The sequence below is a fragment of the Lathyrus oleraceus genome, chromosome 5 (genome assembly GCF_024323335.1).
Source record: "Lathyrus oleraceus cultivar Zhongwan6 chromosome 5, CAAS_Psat_ZW6_1.0, whole genome shotgun sequence".
Lineage (NCBI taxonomy): Eukaryota > Viridiplantae > Streptophyta > Magnoliopsida > Fabales > Fabaceae > Lathyrus > Lathyrus oleraceus.
In genome coordinates this window covers 165688394-165706937 of record NC_066583.1, presented here as the reverse complement: position 1 = coordinate 165706937, position 18544 = coordinate 165688394, and the positions used below count along the sequence as shown (strand labels likewise).

Below are 18544 nucleotides of genomic sequence, written 5' to 3'. Positions count from 1 at the left end.
AATTCAAATAAAAATTGTTTTTAATTTAAAAATTATTATTAACATATGAAATAAATATAAAGAAGGATCCACCATAGAATTCCAACTCTATAACCCTAATGTGGTATCAATTAATATTCTATTAGTAAATTAAAATAATTTCACCAAAGAAATTAATTGCGTCAGAAACTCTCTTTTTAAATTACAATTTCATAGTATGATTATGATTACGGATAGGCTTAGTAAAAGTCTCATTTTTGGATTTTTTACCTTCAAGTTGGTCTCCCATAGCTTATCCTTTTATATATATTTTTTCTTAATATAATTTTGAGGTTATTAACAAAAATACATATGATAATATTAATTGATTTTTTTTACGAGAATAATATTAATTGATATGGATCTTAAGCTAATAATACACGAAAAGAAGATTTAGGCTCTGTTTGAATATGTTTTTGTTTTTAATTTTAAAAGTTATTTTATAAATCAATTTTAAAAAATAATTAAAATAAATAAAATAAATATGTTTGGTAATCCTATTTTAAAAACTCTTTTAAATAGTATAAATGAAAAGTATATAAAAATTTCTTGTTTTTGTTCTAATTTCTAAAACTAAAAACTAAAACTTATAAAACTAATTTTAGTTTTTTAGTTTTTATCTTAAATAGAAAATAATTTTCAAAATTAATTTTATAAAATCAGATTACTAAATAAATTTTATTGTTTTCAAATTTTAAAAACTAAAAAGACAGCACTAAAAAACCAATTTCAACATACTCTTAATTTTTGTTACAATTTTCTACTAGTAGTAATAAATAACAACAATAATAGCTTAAAAATGAAAAGAAAAAACTGTTGAGAGTTTCATTCCAAAACGTAAGAGACTATAATTTTCATTAATTATTACAATACATAAAAGAAAGAAAAAAATTAAATTGTATAAATTTGATACCCTCACTGCTGGCACAGTTATCTATATTAGAAAGATCCCATTCTTTAGAATCTATACTTTGCATAAACAAATTGCAAGAACCACCACAAATCAAACCTTGCCACTTCCCAGTCTCTGTTTTTTCTCTTTCAGAAAACACCAAACGCATCCAACATCATACCTTGATCTCAAAATATTAAATACATTTTATTTATTCAATTCCTATATAAACAACAAATCAACAACAAAATCTTCATCTCTCTTCCCTCCATACTATGGAGGGTCAAACTCAAAGGCCCCCACTTCCAGCCCACCAAGCCCACATAAAGCCCATCTCTCGTCTCAACTCTTACGTGGCCAACAGCCGATTAGGCCAATGGTTCAAACTCTCCCAGAGAAACTCAACTTTCACCACCGAGCTTCGTGCCGGAACCGCCACTTTCCTCACCATGGCTTATATCCTCGCCGTCAACGCTTCCATTTTAACGGACTCCGGTGGAACCTGCTCGGTTTCCGATTGTGTTCCTCTCTGTTCCAACGCTTCCGTTTCGATTTCCAACTGTACTGGTCCATCTCTTCACGTCATTCGGCCGGATATCTCTTGCAAATTCGATCCGGTTAACCCGGGCTACGCTGCGTGCTTAGATAAAACGCGGAAAGACCTGATCGTAGCCACCGTAGCTTCTTCCCTCATTGGTTGTTTCATCATGGGAGCTTTTGCTAATCTACCGCTAGGTCTCGCGCCTGGTATGGGCGCTAACGCTTACTTCGCTTACACCGTCGTTGGTTTCCACGGTTCCGGTAATATCTCCTACCAAAACGCACTCGCTGCCGTTTTCATCGAAGGAATGTTCTTCTTATTCGTTTCAGCAATAGGTCTACGAGCAAAACTAGCAAAACTTGTACCAAAGCCGGTTAGAATAAGCTCCTCCGCTGGAATCGGGCTTTTTCTCGCTTTCATCGGGCTTCAAAACAGTGAAGGAATTGGGCTCGTCGGGTACAGCTCTTCAACTTTAGTCACACTCGGCGGCTGCCCAAGCTCATCACGGGCTTCACTCGCTCCAGTAGTAACCGCAATTAATGGCACAGTCAGTTTACTCGCCGGCGGAACCGTTTCCAGCGATATATTCTGTCTAAACAACAGAATGGAAAGCCCAACTCTCTGGTTGGGCCTAGTGGGCTTTATAATAATCGCCTACTGTTTAGTTAAAAACGTGAAAGGAGCAATGATATACGGCATCGTTTTCGTAACCGCCGTTTCATGGTTTCGAAACACCAAAGTAACGGTGTTTCCCAACACTGACGCCGGTGATTCGGCTCATGAGTATTTCAAAAAGGTGATAGACATTCACACGATAAAAACAACTGCGGGCGCGTTGAGTTTCAGTAACATAGGAAAAGGGTATTTTTGGGAAGCTGTTATAACTTTTTTATACGTAGACATTCTCGACACAACTGGAACGTTGTACTCAATGGCGAGGTTCGCAGGTTTCACCGACGAGGAAGGGAATTTCGAGGGTCAGTATTTTGCTTTCATGTCCGATGCCACGTCGATTGTGGTTGGGTCTTTACTAGGAACGTCACCGGTGACGGCGTTTATTGAGTCTTCCACCGGGATTCGTGAAGGTGGAAGAACGGGGATAACGGCGTTGACGGTAGCGTGTTATTTTTTTATGGCTCTGTTTTTTACGCCGTTGTTAGCTTCGATTCCGGCTTGGGCGGTAGGACCACCGTTGATTTTAGTGGGAGTTTTGATGATGAGATCAGTGGTGGAGATTGATTGGGAAGATATGAAACAAGCTATACCTGCGTTTGTGACAATGATACTTATGCCTTTGACGTATTCAATTGCTTATGGGCTTATTGGTGGGATTGGTACTTACATTGTGTTGAATATTTGGGATTGGGGATTTGAGATTTTGGGGCACTTTGGGTACATTACAAAAACAACAAAGGAAACAACTACTAACACTCATCATAATTCTCATTCTTCTCAGGTCAATGGGGTACTTGAAAATCAACCTTCATCGCAAAATCCAAATGATAAAGCAATACAACTAGAAGTACTTTAGTTTATAGCTTTTTATATAGTTTATGTAGTTGTTTTTTTGTAATACTATTTGGCATTTTCTTGTTCATATTTTATTTCACTATTTCACATGGTTGAAATTTTTTATTTAGGGATCTATTTTATTACGTATTATTCTGGTGTGAATACATGATGCAATGTGGGTTTTTCTTTGAGTATATTATAATCACAAGTTTGATTTTTCCGAGGTGGAGAAAATGAAAATGAGAAAGTTATAGGAAGGTCCTTCCGAACATGTCTTAATCATTAGCTCATAGTTTGAAAAATATTTTGGATTTACTTATACTATGTTAAAGGCTAAAGTGCATCTTAGGCTTCGATCCCCATGTATATTCCCTAATCCCTAATCAGCTTTTAAGATTTTATAACCTAATTATTGTACTCGTTTTATTTTTAAATAATGACATTGCTTTCATTTGTTCGCTTTTATAGGAATTTTGATTCTCTGTCCCTATTTGGATTAATACCTTAATTCATTTAATCTAACCAATTTTTCAATTGGAATATACATGTGTAAATAAGCTAATTATTGGTAATTTATATTATATTCTTTTTATCAAAATAAGTAAAATTTAATTAAAAATATTAATATTATTATTAATTTTGATTTTTTATTAAATTTTAAATTTTGTTTTATTTATTTTTATAATTGAATGTTGTTTTATTATAATAAAAATTAAAAACGATGCGTATAAATACAAAAATAATGTAAATGAATTTAACAATTATTCTTTTCAATTTAATTTTGTAATTGCAAAAAAAGTACCATAGAGGGAGAGAGTTTGTATAATGAGTTTGTTGAAATTTGTGAATCTCACCATATTTCAAATCTTAGGCAAGAATATATATATAGGAGACATCATGGGTCAAATAGTGGGGGAAGAAATAAAGTTTTGAAATAGGGGAAGACTGATTATTTCTCCATCATTCGGGGGGGGGGGGGGGGGGGGGGGGGGGGGGAGTTCCCTCCATTATAGGGAGAACAATTTCGTTCCTTTTTTATGTCTGATTGACTCATATGGGAAGTTTGTGGTGATCTAGTATAGGCCTCTATGATAAGTGGTTCAGATGAGCGTTGACCCGTCCGGCTCACCTTATGACCCTTTTATGATGCTTTGGAACGTATGAGTTATGTGTTGTTCTCTTCTAGAGCCTAATCCAAATTATCTCACTCCATAGTCCCTTAGAGCATGAGGCCCAAGAAGGGGCGAATTGATTTAAATTAGGCAGAAGGTAATTTCTTTTTGGGCGAGACTTAGATAGTCGAGTCCCTTGGGAAATAATTTTAAAGGCAAGTCCCTTAGGTGATACTTTAGATAGTCGAGTCTCTCAAGTAAGACTTTAAAAGACAAGTTCCTCGTACATGCCTTTAAATATTCGAGTCCCTCAAGAGAGACTTTAAAAGGGAATCCCCCAAGTGAGATTCTAGATAATCAAGTCCCTCATACGAGACTTCAATAGTTAAATTCCTTAGGCCAGAATTGAAATGTTAAGTCCCTGTTTATAACTTTTAGGTATTTGCTTATGTATTATCTGCATTGTTTCCCTGTCGGAGGCTTTCTTGCAACATCGTACTTCGGTAACTCTTTAATATAATACTCCTGCCTTAGGCAGTATGTTTATTGATTTCTTTTTATTTATGCTCCTTTAGTAGGCGAAGACGCCTTGCGAGACTTAGCCTGGGGGGCGGTTATAATTTTAACTCCCGACTCGAATGAGATGGTTTGTTAGGGCGCTCATTTTATAATCACGCCCTTCGAGATCTATTAATGAAAATGTTCATACCTTGTGTCAATTTGTCTTATTTTATTTGGATTTCTTTCTTCATAATTTCAATGAGTTTCAAGGCATATTTCTTTATGTCACCCTGACTGAATAAATTTCCCGCTTGGGATAAGTTTCTCAAGTGTTGCTTAGAGGGATTCGAGTTTTCTTTAGTGAGGATCCTTAAATGAAAGTCCAAAATTCATATGCCTGGTAATGCAACAAAGATCCTTCAATATGCCCTAACATTCATATACTTGATAAGATTGAATTGATCTTTCAATGAAGGTCCAATAATCATATGCTTGATACAACAAACAATGATCCTTTAGTGAGGGTTCAACATTCATATGCGTAATTAGGAGGCAAAAATCCTTCTGTGAAGATCCTTTTATGAAGATCCAACACTCAAATGTCTAATAAGGTGGAAAAGATCCTTCAATGAAGGTTTGTCATTCATATGCTTAATAAGACGACAAGGATCCTTCAGTGAAGGTCCAACATTCATATCCTTGATAAAGCAACTAAAATCCTTTAGTGAAAGTTTGTCTTTCATATGCCTGGTAAGGAAGAAAGGATCCTTCAATGAAGGTCCAATGTTCATATGCCTGACACAATCGACTAGGATTCTTCAGCGAAGGTACAACATCCATATTCCTAATAAGGCGACAAGAATCCTTTTATGAAGGCTTAACATTCATATGTCTGATAAGGCGACAAAGATTCATTAGTGAAGGTCCAATATTTATATGTGTGATAAAGCAACAAGAATCCTTCAGTGAAGGTCCATCTTTTATATACCTGGTAAGGCGAAGGATATCCTTCAGTGAAGGTCACCCATTCATATGCATGATAAGGTGACAAGGATCTTTCAATGAAGGCCTGACATTCATATGCCTGATAAGTTTACAAGCATCCTACATTGAATGTCCAACATTCATATGCTTGATAAGGCGACAAAGATATTTCAGTGAAAGTCCAACATTTATATGCTTGATAAGGAAACAAGGATCCATATGTGAAGGTTCAACATTCATATGTCTGATAAGGCGGCAAGGATCCTTCAGTGAAGGTCCATCATTCATATGTCTGATAAGATGACAAGGATCCTTTCGTGAACTTTGTTACTCAAAAATAGACATAAACATCTGAAAATTAACTTCGTTGTTTTTTTACCAAACTACGATGTAACATAACATGAATACAAGGAATGTTAAGTAGAGAAAACATGCTTGGGAAGTTTTCCTTTTCATTGAACTAAAGCCTGCAAACATCTCTTCAGTCTTCTACAAATTTGTGGTGTCAACTAGTTGCGACATCTATTAGGTGTATTTTTTTTTATAAATACTAAGTCAAGTTAATATTAATAACAATCAACTCGATGAAATATTTCTTCCTCATAAACAACTTCTATAATGAAATGATAAATTAATGATTGAAAAAGAATGGAAGAAACTTATTTGAATGCAACTTGTCGGAGTGACCAGTCAAACATCACGATCTTGTTGTATGTTAGTGTCATGAAGGGATTGAACTTTATACTCAAGTTAGTTTCATCAGGCCCCGCGGTGGGCTCTGTTTGTACTTGCAAAAAGTACAATAGAGGGTGAGAATCTACTTCTACACATGGTTGTAAGATGCCCTGTATATATTAGGTTTGACAAAATTTGTGAATCTCTCCTTATTCCAAACCATAGGCAGAAATATATATAGGAGACCTTGTGGACCGTATAGTTGGGAGAAAGAAACAATTTCTGCTACTTTCCATACGAAGTCATGAAAGTTGGGGGAAACCAGTTCTCCCTCTATCATAGGAGAATAATTTCCTCCATTACAGGGAAAACGATTTCCTTCATTTTTTTATGTTTGATTGACTCCCTTCATCATATGGGAAGTTGGTGGCGACCTAGTATATGTAAGAACAAGATTTGGTTCTACATTTGGCCTTTAGTTTTGATGATAACAATATATTGTTTCTAAGAGAATAATTTTGTATCCTAATGGTTTTGTCTAGTGTGTAGCTTTTTTTAGAAGGTTCTGATTCTGAAGATTTGTCGAATGACGTCATCAAATTCTGGACTCAACACACTTTGAATTTGAAGAGATACAAAAATGTGTTTTACAAGATTATGTCAAGTTCTAGAACTCTCTTAAACAACAGTTTTAATGAACGTTTATGCTAAAGCTTCTGACTGTGACTCTGATAGAAGAGCCTCTAAAGGTTTTTCAAGCTCTCAAGATTATATGCTCTTGAGCTCTAAAGATGGGGTTTTGAAAACTCTCTACTCAATCTTGATCCTTCTAAATATGCTTCAAATACATTTATTCAGAAGCCTCTGAAGATTAAAAGATAATACCAAAATATTTTACGTAAGGAAAATAGTACACAGTACAAGATCAAATATTCCTTCCACTCTAATTTTATGGACTAAGGATTGTACTATTGTACCATTTTGTCTCCCATTTTCATAAGTCATTATGCAAGGATACAACTGTATTTTGGAATTCCAATTATACCCTCCAATGGATCTTTTCATTGCCTATATAAATGAGACTTGGAAGAATGAACAAGGTGTTAATTCACACTACTACAATCTACAATATTATCATATACGTGAACAATACACTTGTGAAATATTTTGCGAGAAAAGAAAACACACATAGAGCTTTTGTTCGTTTTTGTGTGATAAATTCATTGTACTAAATTTTTTGTAATCTACTTTCTTAGAAGCAATGTTGTAAACACATTTCTTATATCTCACTGATTGAGTTTGTATTCCGTGAGAGACAAGGGTTTAGTCAGAATTCTCAAGAAGACATTGACGTGTTATATTTGTGTGTTTGTAATCAGTTGATTATAGTGGATTAAGTCATCGTTGATAAGGTGTAATCAATTAACAACGAACCAGGATAAAAATAATTGTTTCATTATTTTTGTTCTTTGTTTACTGTTTGTTGTGTTGGGTTGAAAAAACCTTCATTTTTAGAAATCCAATTCAAACCCCTCTTTCGTGTATTTCTTATATTTCTTGTCACCTTCAATTGGTATCAGAGTCTGGTTATGGTATTGATCGCGTATGAAACACTTTATTGTGTCAGATAAAGGTCTAGTTTGTGAAACACAATGGCTGATATCCCACCTCTAGTTACTCCTGCCGTTGATAGAGATTACTATAATGCTAAACCTCATGTTTTTTATGGAGAAAGATTTGATTAATGGAAAGATAAAAGATAAAGCTTCTTTCTAGGTCATGATGTATATCTAAGGGATATAGTAGTCTATGGCTACATACATCCTATTGACTCTAGTGGCAACAAAATAGAAAGAAGAGTGATGACGGAACAACAAAAGAAAGATTATAAAAATCATCATAAAGCTATAATTATCTTGTTGAACGCCATTTCATATACTGAGTACAAGAAGATAACAAATAGAGACTCTGCAAAGTCGATATTTGATTCTTTGAGGATGACTCACGAAGGAAACATCCAAGTCAAATAAACCAAGGCACTTGCCTTGATTCAGAAATATGAAAGCGTTCAAGATGGAAGACTATGAAACTGTTGAGAACATGTTCTCAAGGTTTCAAACTCTTGTTGTAGGACTGAAGGTCCTGGACAAAGGGTACTCTATTGTTGATCACTTGAAGAAGATCATCAGAAGTCTACTTAAAAGATGGAGACCTATGTTAACTGCGTTGGAGTTATCAAATGATCTGAACAAAACCTCTCTTGAAGAACTTGTTAGTTCTTTAAGAAGTCATGAAATTGATCTTGAAGAAGATGATCCCTAGAGAAAGAGAAAATCTATTGCTCTAAAGTATAAAGTCTGAAAAAACTAGAGCTTTTCAAGCAGAAGAAGAAGAAGAAGAAGAAGAAGAAGGAGAAGAATCTGAAGAAGATGATGAGTTGTCTCTTTTGTCATAAAGAGTGAATTAACTCTAGAAGAAAAGACAAGGCATATTCCAAGGATAAAGAAGGACAGACGGTTGTTCTGAGTCTACTTCTGGATCCAAGAAAGCTGGAGCCAGCAATGAAGTTTTCTCCTTTGAGTGCAAGGAGCCAGATCATTACAAGAATGAATGTCACAAGCTGAAGAAAGATAGACCAAAGAAGAAAGAATTTAGAGGGAAAAAGAAGGGTCTGGTGGCTAACTGGGATGATTCAAAATCCTCAGAAGATGACTCTGAGGAGGATCAAGCTAATGTGGTGTTGATGGCATGCATATAAGCTCCTGTTGAGAAGATTCAACCAGAATCAGAATCTGATCTAGACACTGAAGAGGTATTCGATGAACTTTCTCGCTCTGAACTTGAATTTAGTTTAACAGAAGTTCTGGATAAGTATCAGAAGCTTATGAACAAATACAAGGATCTGAATAAGGTTCATTTATCTGAGTTAGAAGCATATTATAAGCTTTAGGAATATTTATCCAGTTTAAATGAAGAAAACTTTATTTTGAAAAATAATAACTTTGTACTTCAGAGCAAGAGTTCCAAACTTGAGAAGGAAAATCTCTCAGAAGCCTCTACGGACTCTGATGATGTCATAAAGAAATATGACAAATCCTTCAAGAAATTTCTTGTTAGAAGCCTAAATAGAAGCGCAATGGCTTCAATACTTTATGGTGTAACCATAAACGGAACAAGAGGAGTTGGTTATGATTTTGATGAAGAATTTACTTCTGAAAAAGATGATAAACCAAAAATTCTTTATTTCCATTTCCCCCCTTCTGGTAAACAAAATGGTCTTGTGTCAAAAGGTAAAACCTTTTCAAAACCTAAGGCTAAAGAAAAGGCTCATTCTCGCTTCAATCATGCATGCATGTATAAATATCCTGCACATAAAACCAAGTTTGTTAAAAACTATGGGAAGACTAACCAAAAAGGACTCAGAAAGTAATGTATACCTAAGGATAGGATAATCTATGTTGCATACATCATTAGCAGTGTAGTTATGACACCAATCATGGTACCTAAACTCTGACTGCTTGTGACACATGACGGGAAGAAGGCATATGTTTTAAAGTCTGGAACTTAAGCATGGAGGCGTCATTGGTTTCGGAGGTGATCAGAAAGGGAAGACCATTGGCTTCGAAACAGTAGGTAACAATTCTCTCCCTTATATTACTAATGTTTTATTAGTTGAAGGATTAATGCATAACCTTTTGTCCATAAGCCAATTAAGTGACAATGGTTATGACATTATTTTTAATTAAAAGTCCTCTAAAGTTATCAGTTAGAAAGATGACTCAGTTCTTTTCAATGGAAAGAGAAAGAACAACATTTACAAAATTATACTTTCTGATTTAAAAAGTCAAAATGTAAAATGTCTAATGCTTGTGAATGAAGAGCAATGGACGTGGCATAGACGATTGAGCCATGTTAGCATGAGAAGGATTTCTCAGCTAAATAAGCTTAATTTAGTCAGAGGTCTGTCAAATCTAAATTTATCTTCAAATACTCTTTGTGAAGCATGTCAGAAAGGCAATTTTTCAAAATCTTATTTCAAAGCAAAAAATGGTGTTTCCACCTCCAAACCATTGAAACTTCTACACATTGACCTTTTTGGACCAGTGAAAACTGCTTTTGCCAATGGTAAGAAGTATGGACTAGTCATTATTGATGACTATAGATGATTGACATGGGTGAAATTCTTAAGACACAAGGATGAGTCACATTCTGTGTTTTCTACCTTCTGCTCTCAAGTGCAAAATGAGAAAGACTTTAGAACTGTTAAAGCAAGAAGTGATAATGATGGAGAATTTGAAAATAAATATTTTGAAAAACCTTTTGTTGAAAATGGAATTTCCTATTATTTCTTTTGCCCTAGAACTCCACAACAAAATGGTGTTGTAGAGAGGAAGAGTAAGGCTTTACAAGAAATGGAAAGAGGCAGAGGTAGTCAACACATCATGTTACATTCAGAATAGGATCTATATAAGACCTATTCTGGATAAGACCCTTTATGAATTATGGAAAAATAGAAAACCTAGCATTTCATATTTTCATCCTTTTGAATGTGACTATTTTATGTTGAACACTAAGGACTATCTGAACAAGTTTGATTCTAAGGCGCAAAAGTGTATTATGTTAGGATACTCTAAACGCTCTAAAGGATATAGAGTATACAACAAAAAAACACGAATTCTTTAGGAATAAATTCACGTTAGATTTGATGATAAGCTTGACCCTGAAAAGTCAAATCTAGTTGAGAAGTTTGCAGACCTGGAGATCAACTATTCAGGTTTTAAAGGTAAAACTTCATAAGAAAAAGATGTTGAGGCAAAAGACTCTGAAAATATTCAACCAGCAGTTATTAAAGTTCATACTCCTCTGAGGAAGCATAAACAAAGTTCCTCACACTCTGAAGAATTGGTCCTGGGAGATAAATCTTAACCAATCAGAACCAGATCCTCATTCAAACCTTACAAAGAGACACTTATGTGTTTGGTGTCCCTCATAGAATCTATATCTATTAATGAAGAGCTTCTGGACATTGAGTGGATTTTGGTAATGCAAGAAGAATGGAACCAATCCTCCAGAAATGATGTGTGGACTCTTATGCCTAGACCCAAAGGAACTCATGTCATTGAGATAAAGTGGGTCTTCAAAAACAAGTTGAACGAACAAGGAGAAGTAGTAAGAAACAAGGCCAAACTGGTTGCACAAGGTTATAGTCAGCAAGAGGGGATTGACTATACTGAGACCTTTGCACCAGTTGCTAGGTTAGAGTATATTTATCTCTTAATTTCTTTTGATGTTAATCATAACATCATCTTGTATCAGATGGATGTTAAAAGTGCATTTCTGAATGGTTACATAACTGAAGAAGTATATGTACACCAAACTCATGGTTTTGAAAATCATAAAAGCCCAAATTTTCTTTTCAAACTGAAGAAATCATTGTATGGCCTGAAACAAGCTCCTAGAGCATGGTATGAAAGACTAAGTCGTTTTTTTTAGAAAATGATTTCACTAGAGGGAAGGTTGATACGACTTTGTTTTGTAAAATATTCAAAAATGATATCCTTGTTATTCAAAACTATGTGGATATTATCATATTTGGTTCTGCTAATGCTGCTTTGTGCAAGGAATTTGTTAAGTTTATGCAGAAAAAATTTGAGACGAGTCTGATGAGAGAACTCAAGTTCTTTATGGGAATTCAGATTAATCAAAGTCCATAAGAAACATATATCTATTAGATTAAATATAATAAAGAACTTATGAAGAAGTTTGACATGTCAAAATTCAAGATAGCAAAGACTCATATGCATCCTACATGTATTCTTGAGAAGGATGAGGTAAGTGCAAAGGTAGAGAAAAAGGTATACAAAGGTATGATTGATTCTCTCATATACTTAACTGCTTTTAGACTTGACATTTTGTTTAGTGTTTGTTTGTGTGCTCACTTCCAATAAGATTCTAGAGAATCCCACTTAACAATTATTAAGAGGGTCTTCAGGTATCTGAAAGGTACTACTAACCTTGACTTGTGTTATAGAAAATCAAAAGAGTATAAGCTATGGGTTATTGTGATGTTGATTACGATGGAGATAGTCTTGAAAGAAAAAACACTTCTGGAAACTGTTAGTTTTTGGGAGACAACTTGATCTCATGGTCCAACAAGAGACAATCAACCATAACACTATCAACTGCTGAAGCTGAATACATTGCAGCTTTCGGATGCAGCACTCAGATGCTCTATATGAAAAGTCGGCTAGAAGATTTTCAAATATATGAGAGTAACATTCCTATTCTCTGTGATAACACTTCTTCTATTTGTTTATCTAAGAATCCAATTTTACATTTTAGAGCTAAACATTTTGAGGTTAAACATCACTTTATAAGTGACTATGTTCAGAAGGAAAATTTAAACTTAAAATTTATTGATACAAACCATCAATTGGTTGATATCTTTACAAAAACCTTTGTTGAAGATAGATTTTTTTTCATTCTAAAGAATTAAAAAATGCACTTATGTCTAGAATGAAAAAGGTTGATTATCTCATAATTCTTAATTTCTCATAATGGTTTAATCAGACTCTGAGATATTTTGACTATGAATATTTGAGTCTTTTGAAGTGAGAAGGTTTCATAAGTTCATGAGTGTTCAGTCAGAACTTGTTTGGTTAAACGTTCTTTGTTCTTTATATTGAACAGTTTTTGCACTAAATAGTTGTTAGTCAGTGTTGGTTAGTGGAATAGTTTTAAAGACATCTGTTTTAGAAAACTGAAATGCTTCTAAACTGCTGAGTGACACATTGGGTGAATAAATTTCTTGGGATTAGGCCAAATCTTCACGCTTTACCCCTTGTCAGATTTGTGCACTATTCAAGATTTTATTCATGATTGCAAAACCCTTATATATACCCACTTCACTCACTTCACACACTTTTGCTACATTCATTTCCCACACTTTCTCTCTTTCAAACTAAAAGTTCTCTGCAACTCAAAACCCCTTGTTCATGTGTTCTTCATAATGGCTTCTTAACAACAACAACAACAATATTCTTAACAAGAATATCAACAACCTTAAAAACAAGAGAAAATAAGAGAAGAAATTCAATAACTTTCACTTTCTACCCCAGTTGATCAGTTAGAAGTTCTCTGTGAGTTAATGCGCGAGTGTTGAAAACCTCAAGAAAAATGGGTATGATTTAACTGAATGTATTAGAATTCAAAGTTGGGAGAAGTATTTTAACTATCTCCATGGTCCAGTTTTCCTTCACCTGGTTAGAGAGTTTTTGACTCATGCCAACACTTCAGTTTTCCAAGTTACTTATTTTGTTCTAGGAAAGAAGATAGTCATCACTGAAAAACTGATTGCCAAACTCATTGGACACGATGGGTCTAGAATGAGATGTCATAAGATGGTGGAGAAAAGGTCTGATGTTATTGATATTTCAAAAGTGATTTTCACTTCTGGAGTTCACTCCAACAAGATCAAGGATCTTCTACCTTAACTGAGGATCTGAGCTAGAATTCTTATAGCGTGTGTTCATCACAGAAACCAAACGAATTTTGCAGACTACATCAATGGTGACTAGCAATATGTTCTCTATTATATTTCTACTTGGGAAAAGGTGAACCTCCTTTCACTTCTCTTTCAATACCCAAGGGACATGGTGAAGGAAACCAGAGATGGTAGCAAGAAGAAGAGGAATTGGATTCCCCTTGGTAGGCTAATATCAGATATTCTGATGGAGAGTAAGCTGATAGACTCTCTAACAAAATCTTAGATCACCAAAGAGCTAGAACCTCAGGTCGGAAAGATGTTCAATGCCAAAAGTATGAAGAACATGGGCATTATATCTAAACTGACAAGCAACCCTGCTGAATTTCCCAAGGAAGCTATCTCCAACACAAGGATCCCTTTAGAAGACTTTCCAATCTTCACAAAGCAAGATCCTCAAAATGTTATGATAAATTACCTTGCTAGTTATCAAGCTGGTGCCAAAATAAAGCTTCTGACACTCCTTCTATGAGGAAGAGGAAAAGTTCTAAGAATAATTATTATGGAACGTATAAGAAGGTTAATGCTTCTAGTTCTTCTAGGAGGACTCTGGACACTTCTGCTGAAGAACCCAAAGTTACGGTTGCTACTCTTTCTGCTGGAACTGTCTCAAGTAAGTATGTTCCTTCTGAAACTCAATTTTAATCTGTTGATAACAGTTCATCCTTTCAATCTATCATTATTCTTTCAACTACACCCAATCCAAATACTTTTGGTTTTATAACCAATCTTCTTCAGAAAACTTCCATAACTACTCATGCTAAAACTGCTCAGTTTGAACAAGTTCTCTTTGAAACAGTTCATGCTGAACCACCTGTTTCTGCTCCCCAAACAATTAATCGAAATGACGCCATTCCACTTCTCACACCATCACCTTCGAAACCCCTTACATCCATTATTATACCTATACCTCAACCACAACTTCCACTCTCCCTTCTATCCCATATTAGTCAACCAGAAAACCTTCCTTCACCAATTCATTCTGAAAACCAACAACTAGAAAACACCACTCACTCTGAACCTCATGAATCTGACGAATCAGATTATAATGATTCTTATTTTGAGTCATATGTTGTGATCATTATCGTCCCTAACAGAACATCTCGTCTCTATTATGACCAAACCCCCCTTCAAACCAACATTCGTGCCACACCTTTGGATAAATTGTTCATGCAATTTAAAAGTGAGGTTACGGCCAGAATGAACCTTCTCACTTAAGTTTGCACCTATAATGAATAAATCTCTAAAGTTCATAATCTGTGTAACAACTTCAGAAGATGGATTGCTTTCAGTTCTAGGGAGTTGGAATTCCTTTTCTTAAAGGATACTCAAAGGAACTTCCATGCCAGATTCTCTGATATTGTTGAATCTTTTCCTTAGAAGGTTCCTCCAACATGTCTTCTCCCTGTACATGAAGTTGAAGTTCCTCATCCTAATCAAGAAACTGTAGTAGTAACATCTGCTGAAACACATCAATTTGTGGAAGCTGAAGGCTTTGGTTCTTAACCCATTCCTCTAATTAACTAATCTGGGAACTTTGAGTAAGTTCATCATGTTTCAAGTTAACCAAGTTTTTTTAGGAGTTAAGACTTTTTCAGAAGACATTAACCAAGCTAATTTGAGTTTTAATTAACCAGGCGTATATAAGTTTTGACAATAACCAAACGTATATAAGTTTTGACAAATCAAGTTCTGATACACGGTTGATAACCAGACTTTTTGATACTTAAAGCGAAGTCAAGTATGAATACTTTTGTAACCAGACTTCTACATTGTGGGAAGTTATTTCTTTCATGTTGATTGAGATATTTTATATGTTAAGATTCTTTTAAATCTTAAATTCATGGGGAGCTTGCAAACCTAACTCTGAAATTATAAGCTGAAAAATAATTTTAATAATATAAAATTCATGGAAAGCTTACAAACCTCACTTTGATGTTTTTATGTGATTAAACCTAGTAAACATTTTTTTTATCAAAATACTTGGTTTTGTCATCATAAAAAATGGGGACATTGTAAAAACAAGATATCATTCTACATCTGACCTTTAGTTTTGATAATAATAATACATTGTTTCTTAGAGAACAATTTTGTAACCTAATGGTTTTATCTAGTGTGTAGATTTTTCTAACAGATTCTGATTCTGAAGATTTGGCGAGTGACATCATCAGATTCTGGACTCAACACACTTTGACTCTGAAGAGATACAAAAGTGTGCTTTATAAGATTATGTCAAGTTCTGGAACACTCTTAAACAACGATTCTAATGAATGTTTGTGCTAAAGCTTCTAATTATGATTTTGATAGAAGAGCCTCTGAAGGTTTGTGAAGCTCTCAAGCTCTAAAGACAAGATTCCGAAGACTCTCTACTCAGTCTTGATCCTTCTAAACATACTTCAACTACATTTATTCATAAGCCTATGAAGATTAGAAGATAAGATCAAAAGGTTTTACGTAAGAAAAATAATACATAATATAAGATCAAACATTCCTTCCACTCACTGATTTTGTGGGCTAAAGATTGTACTATTGCACCATTTTGCCTCCCATTTTCACAAGTTGTTATGCAAGGATACAACTGCATTTTGATATTCCAATTCTACCATTCAACGAATCTTTTCATTTCCTATGTAAAGGAGACTTGGAAGAATGAACAAGCTGCTAATTCACACTGCTACACTCTAAAAGATTATCATATACATGAATAATACACTTGTGAAATATTTTGAGAGAAAAGAAAACACACATAGATATTTTCTTCGTTTTTGTGTGATAAATTCATTGTACTAAAATTTGTGTAATCTGCTTTCTTAGAAGCAATATTGTAAACACATTACTTGTATCTCATTGATTGAGTTTGTATTCCTTGAGAGAATAGAGTTTAGTCAGAATTCTCTAGAAGACATTGTCAAGTTGTCTTTGCGTGTCTCTAATCAATTGATTACAATGGATTAAGTCCTTGTTGATAAGGCGAAATCACCTTGGCGGATGCACTGGAGGTAACTTAGTTAACTGCGAACCAAAATAAAAATAATTGTTTCATTATTTTTGTTCTTTGTTTATTGTTTGTTGGGTTGGGTTGAAAAAGCTTTCATTTCTCCCAACTCCATCCCCCCCCCCCCCCCCCTTTCTTGGGTTTCTTGTCACCTTTAGTATATGCTCAAGTTGGACGACCCGAGCTTCGACAAGATGGATTAGGCGAGCGTTGACCCGCTCGACTCTCCTTATGATCCTTTTATGAGAGTTTGAGTGTATGAGTTATGAATTATTCTCTTCTAAAACTCTATCAAAATTATCATAGTCTAAATTTTATAAGTTGGATAAATATTCATCAATTGAAAAAGTGATAACGTATAAATTGAATTTTTTTGGGTTTAATGATAAATTTGAATGCATATATATATATATATATATATATATATATATATATATATATATATATATATATATATATATATATTATATATATATATATATATATATATATATATATATATAATATATATATAATATATATATATATATATAGAAATACATATGGATTAAAGAATTTTTTTATCTTTGCATTTTAATTTAATTTAAATTTGTCAAATTTATCTATTTAGTCAATCCTAACCTATAATCTATTAAGTTGACAATGGAATAATTTCCACATATTTATTAGTTCTCACCGGATACGCTACACACACACACATATATATATTGGTGTACCCCAAGTTTTACCAATCATTTATATGTTTTTTAGTGTCACCTTTTTTAAAATAAATTAAATGACACAATTGGTAGAAGAGCATGTGAAAGGAGCTACAAAGGACAGATCTTAAGTTTGAATCCCACTTCCCTCATTTTTAGAGTTTTTTTTTTCACTTTTAGAGTTTTTATCCTTTTTATATTTTATTTTATAATTAAAATTGCACTTTTTATTTTTATTTATATATTTTTGAATTTTTTATTATTTTATTTTAATAATAATTATAATATTCATTTTTTATCTTTTTAATCTAAGAAAATAAAAAAAAATTGTATAAAATCAAAAATTCAAAATCTTTTTATTATTACATTTAACACATTATTTTTTATTATTAAAATTTATTTTTATTCAATTTATTCACAAAACCATGAATCAATCCAGGTTCATTGGCTTAGCCTTTAAGAAATAGATAAAATCAGGTCAAATGAAATCATTGCGAAAATATTCAAATCTCATTCAATTTTTGACCTAATTCTTATATATAAATAACACAAGTTTTCTACATTTTTTTCCATCTATAATTCACAAATTCACTCCCTAAAAGTTATTGATCTTCGCATTAAAGAACAACGACAACTAAACCATAGGTCTCCATTCCATCAGCAAGACTTCGTAGGCAAGAACAAGCAAAAGAAGAAGAATTAAAAGAAAGTCAAGAGTAAAGAGTCTGAAGAAGAACGAGATATCAAAAAAGCAAAACTTTTTCCTCTTTACTTACCGGGGATAACTTCATCCCCGTATGTTGGTTTTCTTTTACTATTATATCTCTAGTTTGCATGTGACTCTTTGTTGTTGTATGAATTAATCATATTTTTGGTTGATGCTTGGTATTTAAAATAGGCTTAAAAGTATTTTTACTTTGTTAGGCAGTCAATACTTTAATTTATATTTTTTATATATTTTTTAATTCAAACCATTCCTTTTTTTTCCTTTTTTATTTACATAATCTTGTATAATTATAAATAAATAAATAGTGAGTTTTTATTATTATCATAATTTCATTAAAAAAAGAAAA

At 33.6% G+C, this 18544-nt stretch overlaps 1 protein-coding gene across 1 annotated transcript; it reads left to right on the top strand.

The window, feature by feature from the left end:
• The first annotated feature begins 948 nt into the window (after positions 1–948).
• On the top strand, positions 949–3113 carry LOC127080613 (adenine/guanine permease AZG1). Its single transcript, XM_051020928.1, has one exon. The coding sequence runs from the start codon at positions 1186–1188 to the stop codon at positions 2980–2982; it is 1797 nt and encodes a 598-aa protein (XP_050876885.1). The 5' UTR covers positions 949–1185; the 3' UTR covers positions 2983–3113.
• The last annotated feature ends 15431 nt before the right edge of the window (positions 3114–18544 follow it).